This window comes from Montipora capricornis, chromosome 13 (assembly GCF_036669925.1).
Source record: "Montipora capricornis isolate CH-2021 chromosome 13, ASM3666992v2, whole genome shotgun sequence".
Classification (NCBI taxonomy): domain Eukaryota; kingdom Metazoa; phylum Cnidaria; class Anthozoa; order Scleractinia; family Acroporidae; genus Montipora; species Montipora capricornis.
This window is the reverse complement of record NC_090895.1, coordinates 446,246-463,745: the sequence shown is the minus strand read 5'-3', so window position 1 is coordinate 463,745 and position 17,500 is coordinate 446,246. Positions and strand designations below refer to the sequence as shown.

The window sequence follows — 17,500 nt, the reverse complement described above, 5'->3', positions numbered from 1 at the left end:
ACGAATGTAAGCTGAGGTTCCCTTCTCATTAACAAGGACATTCATAATCTTGCTTAACAGCTTCATCTACCTAACGAGATAACCACTTACAATGGTTTAGTTTTCGCTTCTATACCTATATTATGCATGTATCTTAATCGCTATGCTTATCCATGGAGAATTGGCTTTGAGTTTCACTAGTGCTTTTATTTTTGGTTGCACTGTTCGCCATAGCGTAGCAATTGAAAAACAAGAACAAGCCCCTAAATGCTATAGTTGATTTATCTGGCAAAAACACCTGAAGCATCGAGAGATACTCGCCCTCAGTCCAACGGCTGACTTTGGTGCGACTCTGGCAAGTGCTCATATAGGTATGCGCAGTAGGCATGTCACGCAATCTAACGACGCCGTCGTACAAATGTCGTCGATTCGTAAACTTCTTCGGGAGCTTACGCAAGGATCACGACGACGAGCGCAACAAAAACGCAACGAAACAATGGGCTGAATGAATAAAAACAAAGGCTCTGCACGCCCTGCACGTGCGTTTTGCATTTTGCAAATTCTTTGCCGTCCTCGTCCTGAGAACGATTTGATATCACCAAATTTAAGGTTGTCTAGAGGACGTAAGAACCTGACGAAACATTCTCAATTTTCTTCCCAACCAACCACACCGTTCACGCCAATTTTATTCCTGCAATGTTGATATACGCTTTCCATTCCTAACGATTTGGGGTTACAACAAAATTTTTACAATAACGGGAAATAATATTTTTGGATGACGTTTTCGTTGGCGTCATCATCGTCTTTCCGTACGTTACCCAATGACGCATTCGCGATGGCGTCTTTTCACTTCAAAATTAGCTAAAGCTTATAAATAAATGATTTGTGATTTATAAATGAATAATTTATAAAAAAAACAGGAATAATTATTTTTTCATTAATAAATAAATGATACATAGAAAAATAAACACCGTTCACCTTGTTCCTTGGCTGATTATGAATTTTAACAAGAATATGAAGACTGTGCATCTGGTCCAAACAATAGTTGCATAAGGTCAAGTGTACCAGCTAGATCAGCGAGAAACAAAAATAGTAAAAGAAAGGAAACGGAGAAAAACAGTTTAAAACAAGTAAAAAGAACGTGCATTGGTGGGGCTGTTGACAAATTTCGCGTTATAACGTTGTGTTTCAAAACAGGAACCCTAAGTCACAATTACTTCCCTGGACGTGCTCAATCTTAATTAAAGCTCCCAAAACACTTCTCCCCAAAGAACGTGGTCGAATGCACTTTTGCACTTACAGTGCACTACACACTATGTCACCGAGTTGTAAGAGTGCAGTTGTGTAAGAGTGTGAGTCCGTGGTGACAATAGGCCCGCAGCGCGTGCATAACTCACGAAAATAAAAAGGTCTGTTGGAACCGTGCTTGAGTTTCAACAAATGAGCCCCAAAATCGGCAAGAATTTGTGATGCTGATGAACAATAAAGCAGCTGCTGTTTCCAAAACGATGAAATTACCTAGTGATAAATAACCTCGGCTAGGAGAGTGAATTTTGACTTTGAAAAAACAACGGCCAATCTCAAGAGTTGGGCGATTGTGATCTTTGTGTTGAATTTGCACATTTTTAGTCAAACTTTATAACACTTGAAGAAAAAAAAAGCGAACTAGTAAAAACAAAAACCCGGTGTCTTGCCATCATTTTGACACAGATGTATCCTTTTTTCGCGAGTTGTTAGTAAACACGTATGATAACACGTGATAACTTGATCATGGCGGCTGCTGAAATCGACGTCACTTTTGATTTTCCGATTTCCTTGTGCAGCCAAAAGTACAATAGAAAAATTCAACGTAGCAAAAATCTCCCAAAATGCTTTCCGCTGATGATACCTTTTATATTCGTGGTTCAAAATTTATGTTGTTTTCATGTTCTACATTTTGTTGCCGATGGAAAATATTTTACTTCCTGAAAACTTCCTTCTGCTCTTCCTAAAAACTGTATATTAATATTTATTTACTTTTGCATCAATATTTGTTTTGCATACAGCAGGCTAACAAAATCTGCACCTTTTTTGAGCGTTAAAATAGAATTTTTGGTCCTTTGTTCTGACAGCAAGTCGTATATTTTGAGGGCCCCCATCAAAACACTAACCCCGCCGGACAGGGATTAACTTCAGTGAATCTTTGTCTTGAATTGCTAGGGAACTTGAAAATGATCAACATGTCAGCCTCGAAGCCAATGTTTCTCCATTCCCTTTTATTTTCTCCAATCTTCCAGGCTTTAGTTTTTTACTAGTAACCACATGTCTTCTCAGGGGACTATTTACCTGAGACATCTACCTTGGCACTGCAATGATAAATGGTACCAAAAAACCAAAACAATATCGTGTACTAATAGAGCTACATATTACGCAAAGGCAACTTGAATCTCCTGGGGAAAAAAACGCAGCTCAGTTGACAGTTGTGGAATAAAGTGCTGTGTTACTGCACTACCACACGTACGCAATGCGTGCCTATTTTTGTGTTTTCTCAAAGAGCTTGGGATTTCGAGTCCTGGGGCCCGTTTCTCGAACGTCCTGAAAAGCCATCTGTGAAATTGCCAACTGCTTGTTTTGGAAAGCAATTCTTTTATACATGTTTTCAATGTAACAAAAAGAAAAATAACCGTGAAATTTGACGAATTAAATGCTGTCCGTTCTCGAGCTACAAAGGGAATTGTGACACCCAAAAATGGCCCGTAAAGTTTCGCGACTTTCGAGAAACGGCACCCTGGTGCCGAAAGTTTCAAGCTTAGTTCTCGATTGCACGTAACAGTGGAATGGAAGATGTTACAATCAAACAAGGTTCGGTGTTGCTTAACGGATAAATCTGCAGTAATTACTGAAACTGTTCTTCTTCCAAATACAAATGCAAAATGAATCCATCGACGCGCGATATAGTGTTTAGTGTTTAGTGTTTAGTTTACCTAAATGGCATGGGAATATCTCTTATCCTTGTTAAGTAAATTTGTTAAACAATGTTGCAAATACTATTATCTTCATTTGTTTGTATTGTCTATTTAGGTTTCATTATTAGTTTTCAAATAAAGCTGATTTATCCTATGAAACGAACAATAATAATAAAGTATTCTCGTTTGTCTCACGATGTGGTCACTGTGATGTAGATGGCGACGTCTCCAATGCATACTGCTAGTCTTCTTCAGTCGATGAGGTCGACTGGTTACGCCTCACCTTTTAAGCAGGATGCTCCGCTGTGATTGTTTGATTTTCAGCAGCTGTGATTGGTGCATTTCGATCCTCGCTGTTTCGGTGTGTTGTTCCCTCGCCGGTCCGCTGTCGTAAGTTCTGCTGTTGTTGTGTATCTTGATCGTGGGCATCCATGCTTCAGGGATCGTGAGACAAACGAGAATACTTTATTATTGTTGTACTTCACCACGATGAATAACAGCAACCTTTGAAACGAATAATGTTTAACAGGTTAGTTAATGACTGTTCCAACCTTTCAACACTTTGTCATGATCAAGATACAGAAAATGCGTGTACATAAGATGTCAAGGCTCCAGGTGTTTGCATCAGCTGATGGCTCGGTGCAAAACCCCAAAGCCAACTATAAGAGTTAACGGAAACCGAGAGTGAGCAGTCTACAGGCTGTAGTTCTTTCAGCGAAACAGAACCAATTTTCGTTGGAATATACAATCATTAAAAATAAAAGCCACAAATAATCTTTCAGTTGTGTGAAACGATTCACCTCTTTTAAGAGTAAAGTGTCTCTACTCTGTTTGGGAGTCAGGGTGGCTTTGTGGATATCCATCGGGTCTCCCACCACTGCCAGCTGGGGTTCAACTCTGGCCCGGCCTGCATGTGGGCTGAGTTTCTGTCGATCTCAACCTGAATCGAGGGGTTTTCTCCGGGTACTCCGGTTTTCCTCCCTCATCAAAATCGACTCACAGATAATTGACATCTAGCTGTGGTGCTGTGCTCCGACATCAAACATGGACTGCATAGCGTCAGCCAGAGGCGACTTCATATGCTTTCAGCACGTTATCGTGAGCTTCGCCCTTTCGCAATTCATTCCTCACTAATTATTATTGCGCAAACGTTGATTAAATACAACTTATTCATCGAAAGCAAGTTGCAGAAAAAAAAATCATCGGAATCTGGATTTGAAAGATAACTTCGTTTCCAGGCATTTTGACTTGGCTTTGACTTGTTTGAAAGGAAAAGGCTGAAGAACGAGCTTTCTTGAAAGACTAGAAACTTTCACTAAAAAGCAAAGTGAGAGGTCCTGGATTTTAGTCATATTTCAAAACGGTGCTAGATCTTTTTTCCTTCTTCCTTGTTTTTACAATGATAATTTAATAGATACTTATTACAAAAACTGTGCTAAAAGCGAACATTTAGAATGAGTGCTTAGATCAACATGCTACAAATCACTATTATAATATCGTGTAAGTTTCAGGTGTCTAAGGGCTTTTGCCATAGCTGCCATAAGCTGTATTACCCATTTTGTTTCAGTGATACGAGAAAATCATGAAAACCATACTACGAAGAACTGAGATCAACTAGTATGTTGGGAATTACGGACAAGATTCAATGACTACTAGTTAAAGTGAGAAAAAAACACATTTTATTATAAGGAAGAAAACGTATGCTTAAACATTTTTAACAGCTTAGAGCTCAATATACCATACTCGGTCTATTACAATCCTCCACAGATGGTCCTTTGAGAGGCCATGACAACAATACTCATGACTAATATCGTCCCTTGACGATTTATCGTGCAAGCATCACGGTCCTTAAAAAGCACACAAAAATCACAAAACAAATGGCAACATTTACACTGAATAGCATATTATGGAACTTAAGCAACCACAACGAGGACATCTATAAAAAATTTCTAATCGAAAGTGATTCAGAGAATTTGGTCGTGGGTATCCTGTGCACACGCTACTACGTGAAATTGAGCGAGAGCACGATGAAACCCTGGTGATGTTTTTTCTTGAATTGAGTACGCAAGTTCTACCGTGGGAAGTTTTTTTTTCTCTTTCGATCAAAGCCGTACGAACAGAAAGTGTGTATCCAATTTCCAGAGGAAAAAAACATCTGTGTGTATGACGTTGATAATTGGATTGGAAATTAATAATTCCTCCTTGGGTGTTCACGTGAGCTCTTAAAATGAGATAACTTCAACTGATGCCAGGAAAAGAAGCCAGGGAAAAACTATGAACGAAAAAAAAACAACAACAACAACAACAACGCACGGGGCGTGCAAATCAAATTTTTTTTTTTGACTTGTTTTCTCGTTGTGCACATTTCTTTCATTTATGTTCATTTTCTTGTCAACGTTGTCCTTGCTTGAGTTCCCTATTCACATTCAACGAACAAATCATTTATCTTTACGCATCTCCTGTCCTTGCATTCTTGCACACTAGAGTACAATGAGAAACGCATTTAAATGTCAAATGTCTACGGTGCGCGTAGCAATGTCATCTCCACTACCTAACCCGTACAAAAAAATGACAGTGTATGAAGGCGGAGCTAGAGCTTCATGAAAGACAACGAGGAGGCTGAAGGAAACTTAACGAAAGGCGAAGAAAGAAGACTTAATGGAAGGATTTCTGCATTGAAGAGGGGGTCTTTGGATTTGATATTATCATCAATTTAAAAAGAAAATGACACGGTTTTGGAAAAAAAAATTGACCAGCTTGAAACACGTTTAGGCACCGTCCACACTTATCCGGAAATTTGTGTATCCGCAAATTTTTTGTTTCGAATACGGCTTGCGTCCACACGTATCGGCGAATTCAGAAATTTTCGAATACGGTCTCTAGAGTGGAAATGTTTGAATACGCTGCCAATTCGGATACGTGTGGACGTACCCCCAAATTTTCCAATACGCCGACGTAAAACTATCAGATCCAGTTTTTCCCGGGTGAGGTAAATCAACATGGCGTATCGACCTTGGACCTTAAAAGACTCTCACGTGCAACTCGTTATCAAAACAGAGAAAATGGCGCCAACATACGATTTTGCGCATGCTCAACTAACAGAATCTTTGTCAAAAGCATTGGGCACTAGAGTTCATTGGGAAACGTGTGGAAAGTGAAAACGGTTCGAAAATGATTGGAATACGCTACTTGAGGACGCAGATATCTTTAAAACCGAAAGAAAAAAAAAAACAGTGCAAACATTTCCGGATACTTGTGGACGGAGACTTAGCGCTTCATTCAAGAAGCCAGTTGATTTGTTGGAAGGAGTCTCCGAGCCCGTGGTCCACACATGATACCCAGATCCGCCAACTTTTACAAACAAGTCTAAAAACAAGAAGACCGATCATAAGGAAGGTTTTGACTGAAGATTTGCTGAGACAAGCAACTTAAGTTAAAAAGAGGTTATTTATAAAACCGTATCCATTTCGAGGGCCTCGTTATCCCAGGACTCCTGAGTTTTGTCATTCTGCTTTGGATGAGTCTGTCCTTTGTTCTTTGCGATAAACAAGATAACCAGCAAAGCGAGCAAAACGACAAAGCCAAGAGACATTGCAATTAGAACTGGAGGCTTCGTGTACCATTTCGAGGTCTGAGGCTGGAGTGACATTGGAACATCTGAACTCGAGTTTGTGGACGATGCAACATCCGAACTCGGGTTTGTGGTCGATGCAACCGGATCACTTGTGCTCGATTCTGAAGAAAAAAGGCAAGACAGTTGAAGGCAGTAAATATGTGTAAAGATAATCATTCAAAACCGAAAATGTTGTGAAAGAGATTACTGTGCATGTAACTTGAGTTTAAGTTGTTGATTAAATTTTTGGTTACTGTTTGCAAGGCTGGTTTGTTTCCTGCGGTTAGCTCAGGGGTGTTGTATCTGTTTGATCACTGTAAACTGTATACAGAAATGACGATTATTTTTGTACTTTATGCAGAAGCATAATTATTTCCTTGTACACTATATTGCTTTCTGAGGTTAGAAACGTGAGGTTTGCTTTTAGGCTTGGCTAAATCTATCTATTAATCCTTCTTTTAATATCGTTTTATTGATTGTCGACGTATAGGAAAAAATCTGTCTCGCTCTTGGTTAAACACTGCAATTAGCAGATCTTTATATCAATATATTAGCCATGTTATCTGACAATCCACTGTGTGGTCCTTCAAAAAGTAGAGGTCTTATTTACATTTATGCAGATAAACCTACTGCATTTTGGTATGCTGTGTGGCACACAACCATCAGTTATGTGGGAATCTGCTTCATTGGTTATTCTTATAAATTTGGCGCACGAGAGACGGCAGCAGCATTGATTTCTATGCTTGTTCATTTGTGTTTAATTACAAAGCGTCATTTACAAGTCACTAATAAGGACATTAAGAAGTCACTAGAAAGGAAAGTTAAATTGGTTATTATACTTACCAGCTTTCCTGATGCAAATAAAAGGATGTAGCCCATTACACGGAACAATCGTTTGAGTTCCATTTTGTGCTATCACAGTACATTGCTGCTCTCGATTATCGACATCTCCCTGCTAAAAAAGAAGGAACCCGTTGAATTCATAGTATCCTCGAGGATGTTATTACGAAAGGCTCTTCTTCAAAAATCAATGAGGGCCCTTGTTCCCTAGGGGTCCTTGCTCCCCTGTTTCCTTTAAAAACGAGCTGGTGTTTCCTTGTTCCCGAAATTAGTTGTTCTTAGTTTTTTGATCTCTTATTTAAAAATGGTTTATGTTACCTTGTTCCCTAAGGCATTTTGTCTTTGTTCCCCTGTTCCCCATTTCAAATTAGCCTTGTTCTCTCGTTCCTCAAAGCCCCTGGGAGACCCTCATCAATGAATAGAAATGACAGAAAAATGAGCTTTAAAGATAAAAGAGGTGTGTTTGACGTCTTATGTAATAGTTCAAACAAAAACAATTAGAGGCAAAAGGAATAACGAAAATAACAATGCCATAAAAACAAAAAACATATGACTATGCTTAACGAAAGGTAAGGATCACATTGTAACCAGGTTGACAATCACACATAGTTTGGTGCTGCCTTGGTTTAGAACAATTTGAATGTAGCTTAAAAAGTTACAATTAAAAGACCCATTCTTCTGTCTAGTGTCTTCTTGAGGGGTAATCCAAAGTTATCGCTAGAGTCCTTTTATATTCGCTGTAGTATGGATCAGCATGCCCCGTTTATGTATAAGTTGCTAAACAAATTCTCTCATTCGGTAAAGTTTCATTCAATAGGGACTTTCATTTTGCAAGATTACAAAATAATATTCGCAAATCCTGCGCTACTTGAAGATGGGGAAATTGGTCTTCAGTTAATTTTGCTCATGGTCTTTGGAATCGTCTAGATACCTCCTTAAGGAAAGCAGATTTCTTGGCTGCTTTTAAGAGTGGTCTATATAAAGCTACATTTATAACCTGTAAGTTGATTTACTTGACTACCCATAGTTTGTTTTGGGTTATCTAGTCTCTAATACTTGAGGACCCTTCTCCAGTGCTCGAAATTAAGAAATAAAAATATTCAGATAGTCCCTATTTCAAAAGCCTGAGGCAACAAAACCCGTGAATTAGGTTGCCTTGATAAATCGTTGTTTACCCACTAGGAAACCCCTTGTGATTAATTGCACCCTGTGTTAAGATGCAATCATATGCATGGCGATGGCGCTTGAATTCACCATAGTTTTTTTTGGTGTGCACCCGTGATTTTTTTCTTTGTTAGTTTTTTTTGGGGGAGGAAGCCTGGATTTAGTAATGGATTGCATTTCGCTTTCTGACAATGTTTTTCAAAAAGCCACAGGCACTCAAAACATGGGAAAATGATCAGCTGGGCAAATTAATTGTAGTTAACTTCACGCTTCTATCGCACGTTGACAATAGAAACCCGACAAGTGAGTCAGGTGCTAGTTAATTTCCTTTTACGGTTTGATTGTCCTTTTTTTTTTTGCTTCAAGCAACCAGGCTTTTCATTTTACCAAAACTGGTCACCCTAATGACCGAAGAACCGCTAGTTTTGAGCACTGATTCTGTAAACCACCTCTTGTGACGTTGGTATCCTCAATGAAGATGATGACTTGTCCACTTATTTGTGGCCTTTTGATTTCTTTTCTCCGAGATATTCCGAAAACCACCTCATATGGCATTTTCGCAATGGTTTTGTAAAAGATTATGTTTTTCTACGAGCCTTTTCTCCAAGATAATGAAACAAGTGGTTTGAACACGTCCTTACACCACTGGGGATATTCTAAAACTGGCACCTTTAGTTATTTTAGTGATTACCATGCCAATTTCCTACAGAAACTAAACACCAAAAAAATCAGCTATAAAATTGTTTTCCAGACTTTTACTTAAACTGGCAAACTAGAGGTAATTTGTTGCTATGTGTTCCGCTCTGGGAAAAGGAATGGTTAATTATCAAGCAATTCGTTACCTTTTGAAGGGAGTAACTTTGAGAGAAAGTAAATAAAATTGGTAAGTGAATTTCCAAGGCAGAATACGAAGTAACTTCGAAATTTCCATGTCCCTTTTTCACTTAAAAATGTCAAAGAACATGGAAATTTCCACGTTCCTTTCACGCACAACATGTAAACATGGCAATTACGGAAAGTGGAAATTTCCATGTTCTTTTCCCACATAAAATGTAAAAGAACATTGAAATTTCCACGTTCCTTTCGGATATAACATGTAAACAGTACATGGAAATTTCCATATTCCTTTCCCACATGAAATGCAAAAGAACATGGAAATTTCCACGTTCCTATAGGGTATAATGTATAAACAGAACGCAGAAATTTCCATGCTCCTTTTATCTATTAAGGTGGGCAGACACGAGGGGTCGTGTTGCAGGGACATGTCGCTGCAACATATCCCTGAAATATGTACCCGCAGCGTTTTCATGTGTAAATGTTGTCATTTTGTCCCTGCTAAACGACTTTAATGCATGTCGCTTTAGTGTGTACTACACACCCTTTTGTCTCTGGAACATGTCGCTGCAACATGTCCCTGCAATATGACTCCTCGTTGTCTGCCTACCTTAAAATGTAAAAGAATATCGAAATTTCCATGTTTCCTTTCTCAGACAACATGCAAAAGAAAGGGGCATATGCATATTCCCTTAATCTAGATGTAGGATCGAAACGTTCCACACTGAATTGAGTGACAGAATATTGGAATCACCAGTTTTACCAACATTTGAGAACATCGGTTTCACCAAATCGTTTTGCGTGCCTTTTTTGGATGGGCGATAAATTGCATCGGATGGGTGTTTTCCAAAAAATTATCTCCATAATGCGTTACCGCCGGTATGTGGAACTCAATGAAGCTAGGATAAAGAAGCGATATCATGCACAATATTTCTAGTACGATTTCGTATTGACATTATTTCAGAAGCTTGATATTTTAACACGGTGGCAAAAAGAGTTTGCAGTTGTACCGATTTGTTGGGAATGAGCAAAACCTTATAAGGATTTGTGCTAAGTAGAGGAAGCTCCACTCACCCGAAAGTGGTTCTCAGAGAGATCCTGCATACGATCGAATTGGAATTTAGTGAGATGGTTACAATTTTTGCTTAAGTGTTCGTATAAAGTGTATGCTGGCCGATAAAGGAGTCCTAGTGAAGTATCCAGGGTTTGTAATCCTCTTGAGGCATTGAAGGAAGGCATGCTGTTATAGTAAAAGAAGTTGGAAACGAGCACTTGGACAATTTGGACTGATACTCTATCAAGGATTGTATTCTTCCAGTAGATGTTAAAGAAAACGACCAGCAATAAAAACTACAAATTAAACAAGCTAAGCAGTTGCAATAAGACGTGCAAATACCTGCGGGAGCCATTTAAGATCCGTCGTTACAAGAACTTCTCAGCCAATCAGAAGCAAAACTTGAAGCGATTGCAAGAAAGTCACTAGTCCTCATATTTCTGTCTGTTTTGCGCTTTCATGGCCAGTAAACAAAGTTTTGAGTTACTTCGATCTGTGTTTGGCAAAGGGGACTCCCGAGTATTTCCTGCAGAACGTCGTAACTTTCTAGTGTCTTTGTTTTTGGTTTTACAACGCTGAAGCGAAAACGGTGCTATAGCGCTTTTCAAACGAAACTCCTGGAAGCGAAGGCTGCGTCGATCATGACGAAACAGGGAAATCTGCAGGTCCGCACACCATGATCTACTTCCTCAGTAGTGAGCCATAGCTTACGTTGGAAGAATCTTACTTCAAACTTTATTTTTAATTCTTAATGCAAGTTTCTCATCAATTAGTTCAGGTCTGTCATATATTTTCAATTTTTTTTATCAGCGTTAGAAATTATAGTTTTTTTTAATGGGTCAAATATAGAACATGCCGGAAATTAACCTTTTTGACACCGGCATTATTTTTTGGCTATAAGAAATGTTTCACATTCTCTTACCTCCACCTCCTGTTGGAAGAGATAAAATTAGCATTTACTATTAAATAGGTTTATATATATTAAAATTCAGCTTGAAAACGAGGTTTAGAGAACAAAGACAAAGGAAAGTGGATGATATGCAATTTTTTTCGGATTCATTTCAAAGTGTTTCTTTTGTTTTTGTCCTCACTGCTTCAGTATCAAGCTGAATACTTGATATTCCAAAAATGGCTTTTGTTATATAACGTCAGGCTCTTCAGTGGGGCATTGATAGGTTTCATTTGCAATTCCTTTCAGCCAAACTGAAGACCCTTCTCTTTCATATATATGAAATTGATGGGACGTGGCTCAAAATAAAGGTACACGGAAAGGGCCAGGGTCTTTTACCTAGTTGAGATGGAAATTTCCATGTGTTCTGTCATCTAGCTGCATCACATCAGAGGAATCGAACGTGGAAATTTTCATGTTCTTCAGACCATCCATCTGAGATCAAAGGACATGCAAATTTCCATGTTCTTTCATTTAGCTGAGGTCAAAGGAACATGGAAATTTCCATATCTTTTCTTTCAGCGGATGTCAAAGGAACATGGAAATTCCAATGTTCTTTCATTCAACTGAAGTCGGAGGAACATGGAAATTTTCATGTCCTTTCTTTCAGTTGAGGTCGAAGGAACATGGAAATTGACATGTTCTTTCAGCTGAGGTTGAACTGGGAACATGGAAAGTTCCATGCCCTTTTTTTTCATTTGAGATCCAAGGAACGTGGACATTTCCATGTTCTTATTCATATACCCAGCTAGAAGAGACGAGAAATATTGAGTATGTAGTTATTATGGAATACATTACCTATCGCTATAAGATCAAATGTTTAGATAGTACCTTTTAAGAAAAAGTTAAAATCGTTTTTCTATAACAAACTAAGTTCAGTTTTCAATCAAGATGACATGCGTCCTTACAAGTTACACTGTCCGAAGTGCCGCCGCCCCAATACTGTTATAGGTTGTTCTTCTTAACTTTCTTTTTTTTTTTTTTTTCTTTTGGTTTTTCTTTTATTATTGGGGTTCCAGGGAATGCGTGTCAATTCTTTTTATTAGGGGGATAGTTAGGTGGTGGGTTTACCAAGCAGGGGACCTAGTGTTCCATTGTATGCCCACCTGCCTCAGGGCGAAATTTTTAAATAAATAAATATTAAATAAATAAAATAATTATGACTGAAATGATTCTCAGACTGTGAAAAATTATATTTCTTAGCTCAAAAGGTAGTCTTCTCATTTCTGTTTGGACAGCATTTGCGATAATACGCAATGTGTACCATGGTTTTTGCGCTGATAGCGCTTTCCATAAAAATGATCATATAACGTAAAAAACTTAAAACATTGGCATTTGTAGGAAATGGAGCATGGAGGCATGTAGATTTTGTCTAAAAAAAATACATGGACAGGCATTTTTCTTTTACAACAACATGAATAACAACGACAATAAAATCGCCCAACAAAGTATTTACAACCACAAAAATGGTGTTTTCTCTGGCACAAATAGGGCAAATCGGTTTATGTGTGCCACAAAATCTCATTTTACAATATCCCAGTGGGTTTTAGAAGCTGTTTTTGGTGACAAGTTCTTTTCTTTATAAACCTGCAAAGGTTTGTTCTATTTGCCCGTGCCACCATCCTTTTTGCGCAGGGCGAACATTGTGCTTGTGGCGAAAGTCCGTCATCACTTCCCTCACAAATTACTTTCCTTTGTCAGATTAAAACTTCGACCGACGTCGCACCATCGAGAATCGACGTTCTAGTGTTCTATAAAGGTCTGATGTTTTCTTATATCTGAGAGAAAATAGCCACGATACTTTGAGTAATGATTTTCAACAGGAAGAAAGCCAGTTACACTGTATGCTCCTTAGAACAGTTACAGGTAACTTTACGAAAATCAATTAGATCTATTTGCACATGACAAAGATTAAAAAATGATGCCTTGTTCGTGGTGTATTTTGCATGGCGACGTAAATGAATTTCGTACAATATTTGACAATTTGTCCTTCAGAATCAAGAGCCCACTTCTTGCAAAACATTTTTAGGCACCCTTTTGACTTCTTCATTAAATGCCCTCGGTGGCCATGTAACTGAGGCTGAGATGAAGTTTCAATTTATGTTATTAACGCATGTGCAAAATGGTGGAAAAAATATCCAACGGATTTCAGTTTCTGATTTGATACCTTAGCGGTTAATTTCGAGGAGGCTCTCGGACGTCCTAAGGTGAGAGGGTTCGAATCTTTGGGGCGGAATGGAATGTTGTGGTAGTAATGTAAGGGACAGTAAGGCGGAAGTGAAGGAAAGGGAGAGGCGGTAAATCGTAGAAGAACGGAAGGCAAGGGAAAGATGGAGGAGGAATTTAGTTTCATTGTTTTCTTTTTTATCACCCCTAAAGTAGACTCCATTTTCGTATCACATCCCCAAAAAAGGGAAAACCCTTTTTTTAAATAGTTCATAATAACCTAGGTTGAAAAAATTTGACCTTGATTGAAAAAAATCAACCTAGGTTAAATTTAAAATAGCCTAAACTTAAATTTAAACTATAACAGGTTCACTAGAACAAAATTTACAACTGAAAGGTGTTGAGGCAATTTTGACCCATGACATGCAGACATGAGTCTGGATGTATGAGAGTTTATATTGATGGATTGAGGGAAGGATAAATTTCTCTTCAATTTTGAGGCAAAAGTACTTACGCTAGCTTCCCCGTTTGTCACCCATATTGGTACTGCTGGACTGCCATAAATACTTGATGGTTCCATTCTTGCATAGACAATTTTCAAATCTGCTGCATCTGTGGTTGATGCAATATGACCTCCATAGTACTAAAACAAAATCAACATTGACAGAGATGTGTCAAATGATTTTTCCTTGTTTGGTTGTTCGGAGAACCTTCTTACGATTAGCTACGTTTTTTCATTCTGTCAGTAATGGCTTTTAGTATAATTACATGGGTGATTATTAAAAATCTCTGTGCAGGTTGGTTGCAGTTGAGGTGGTTATTATGCGATAATCACCAAAGCGGTTTTTCAAAATGCCCGCAAGCCGTTTTGTCGAGGCGACAGACGAATAATCACCTATGTACTTATACAAAAACAATTATTCACCTCAGGTTCTGTGAATATCGGTAAATATAAACCGAGACGAAGGTGACGTTTTTATTCACCGATATTCACCACGCCATTGGTGAATACGTGTTAGTGGTCAGATTCATACAGTTTGAAATGTTTTCACTCACGCGACCAGCAGCCATGTTTTTGTTTTATTACTGAAACAAAAGGAAGAATTTGCATAAAAATAGAGTTCAGTTCCCGGAGGATTTGGTACATCATCATGGCCGCCGTCACGTCATGTAAAAACGCTCTATATATGATGATAGTTGGTCATGTTATAGGTGCATTCATGCTAATGAGGCCCTCGCAGGGATTTTGGGGATGAAGGGAACATAGCTAATTTGAAGTGGAGAGCAGTGGAACAATGTCAAAATATTCTAGGGAACAAGGGAACAAAAAAAAATTTTGACCGATTTTTAGGGCTCAAAGAACAGGGAACAAGTTTGATGGTAATTTGGAGAACAAGGGAACACAAGCAACTATTTAAAGGCAACAAGGGAACAAGGACCCCCTCCCCCATTGATTTGTTTGCTTTTCATTGCGGAGCGTTCATAATATTGACAACGGCGGCAAAGAAATACCTCGCAGTAATCTCTTGCTTCCTTAAACGTTTCGCCTCCACCCCTTAAAACTGCACAAATTGAATCCTGATTCATCCAGCCAGGTGGGCATCCACCTATATAACAGATTAAGAGTAGTTTTATTTTACTTTAAAAATATTAAGTCATATAGTAAGTTTTCTATGTTCCGTCTACGGTTTGTAATAATTCTTAATATCATCATCATTATCATCATCAGTATACTATTATATCATTATCATTATTAGTTAGTGAGCACATTCATTCTAGTGGTGCCGGTGGATATCCCTAAATGGAGAAACGAACTTATGACCGAGAGATTTAATAGTGTAGCAAAAGGCGAGTTACGGTTGAATAGCTTTACAGCGTTTCTCAAGTGTTTTCCATCTTGAGAAAGTGCTGGAAGAAGAGGCTAGGTCCCGAAGGACGAGCCTGGGGCTGCTGGCAACCCCACTGACAAGGAAGAGTTTTCTTGAAAAGCTACATTGGGGTATCAGAGCTGTGGCATTGAAAAGTTTGATTGTGGTGGGGAGGGAGGAACCAAAGGCTGTGAAGGTTGACAAGGAGCGGGTAATAAGATTGATGTTGTGATTGGGAAAGGCTGGGAAGAGAGGGAAGAACAAGTGTAAGTGGACAAATGAGGAGAGGAAGGTGTTGTGGGAGTGTTTTGTCAGGATTGGTGGGAAGAGGACGGAAGGGGAAATCAAGAAAGTGAAGGTTTTGTGGGACAATTGTGATCTCACAGTTGGAGTGCGCAATGCAAAATAATCTGTTGACCAAGATGGAGAGGAGTGAGATTCAGAAGATGGTAGGGAATGAGATCGGGAAGGAGGAGGTTCCAAATCAAGGGACGATAGTGATCATCGATGCTGAGTGAAATGTGTTGCTTGGAGAAAGTAATGATAAGGAATGTGGGGGATGTGAGTCGGGTACGGATGGTGCTGTTCCAGAGTAAGAGGCGATGGATGAAGGAGACACATCTGAGAGTGCGGTAGGTAAAGATCTGGAGAGGGAGGACATAGTGATCCAGGGTATCGACAAGTCAAATGATTCTGGATAAGCTGGACTGTTTTGGTTTTGACGGTAAGGAAAGAGCTCGAGGACAGGATGATAAGGGGAAGATGGGTGGCATCCATGGAGAGGTCTAGTGGTTGTGGAGAGCTTGTTTACTTTTCTCAATGATGATGGTCTTGAGTGTCGAGAAGTGAGGAGAAGGAAGTTCTTCAGAAATGAGAACAGTCTTTAGTAGTGAGGAGTGGGTTGAGGCAGTTGGTTTGAAGGCGTAGGATAGGAAAAGATGAATAGAGAGATGAATTTTGTGGAAGGGCTAATGCACATTCTTGTGAAGGATAGGATCTCTGTGTTGGAGATAAACAGGCTTTTGTAGACTGAGTGGTATGTAGCAGTGGAAGATTCGGGCTGATGGGGAAGAAGAAAGGCAACAAGTTAGAGAAGAAACCCAGGAGGCGAAGAAGAATTGGGAAGAGCATCGTGAAATGTCAGCAGGATTTGGCAAGGGATGGGGAGATGAGGAACAAGTTGTGAGCTACAAAGGATCAGTTGTTAACAGACAAGGTGATGTTAAGGGATGCTCGAGTGAAGAAAAGGCGTTTGCTGCCAGGGAAGTGTTCGATGAAGTAAGGATCAAATTTGGAATAATCAAGGAGGAGCCATTGTCCCCACTCTTTGTTCTCATGATGATTCCTCTCATGATATTGTTCAAAAGAGAGATCATCGGGTACAAGCTTGAGAAGGGTCAGAGGTTGATCATTTATTTCCTGTTTATGGAGCTAGAGGGCTTGATCAACGCTGTGCGCGTTTTTGTCACGGGATATGGGGTTGGGCTGGACAAGTGCTGTCTTGGTATTGAAGCAGGGGTTGAAGGTTCTTTATGAAGATATTTTGTTGCCACATAATCAGGTGGTAGTGGGTTGGCGAAGACGGATATATAGGCAATTGGTTGTGTTGGAGGATATGGATCTTTTGCAGAGGGAGAAGGTCGAGCAGGGGCATTTGAGAAGGGTGAAACTGGTGACGAAGTTGAAGTTATACGGTAGGAATTTCATTACGGTGATAAATGCATAGGGTATATGTGTGATAAGGGACAGTGCAAGGCTTTTGGATTTGGAAATATGGAAACTGAGGGCAATGGATATGAAGACGATGTTACGTTTGGGGCGTTCCACAAGAAGGGGAGTGCAGTGAATGTACATGAAGTAGAAGTGTGGCAGGAGAGGATTGATCAGTGTGTATAATTGTGTTAAGGAGGAGGAACTTGGTATGTTTTCGGGAGGTTGCATGGGAAGTTTACGAGGGATGTCAGTGAAGTAGTTGATGAGAGGTCGTGACAGTGGCTTAGAGACGGGTGTTTAGGGAAGAGCACAGAGAGGTATGCTTTTTCTGCTCGTTTTTTCTGCTCCCTGATCTCTACGATACCGGTGCAGAGG

The 17,500-nt window shown here is 39.3% G+C and overlaps 1 protein-coding gene across 2 annotated transcripts in view; it reads right to left on the bottom strand.

Annotated features, from left to right (window-relative positions):
* Positions 1–4,657: 4,657 nt before the first annotated feature.
* Positions 4,658–17,500, bottom strand: part of LOC138029608 (protein bark beetle-like) — a 30,340-nt gene continuing 17,497 nt past the window's right edge. Inside the window, exons 7-10 of one of the 2 annotated variants that reach the window (XM_068877305.1) lie at positions 15,057–15,151; positions 14,059–14,187; positions 7,381–7,492; positions 4,658–6,659 (exon numbers count right to left, since the gene is read on the bottom strand). In XM_068877305.1, coding sequence (XP_068733406.1) covers positions 6,373–6,659; positions 7,381–7,492; positions 14,059–14,187; positions 15,057–15,151 — 623 coding nt within the window. In that variant the 3' untranslated portion in view covers positions 4,658–6,372. The remainder of the gene's footprint in view (positions 6,660–7,380; positions 7,493–14,058; positions 14,188–15,056; positions 15,152–17,500) is intronic. The other variant, XM_068877306.1, reaches the window with a different exon arrangement.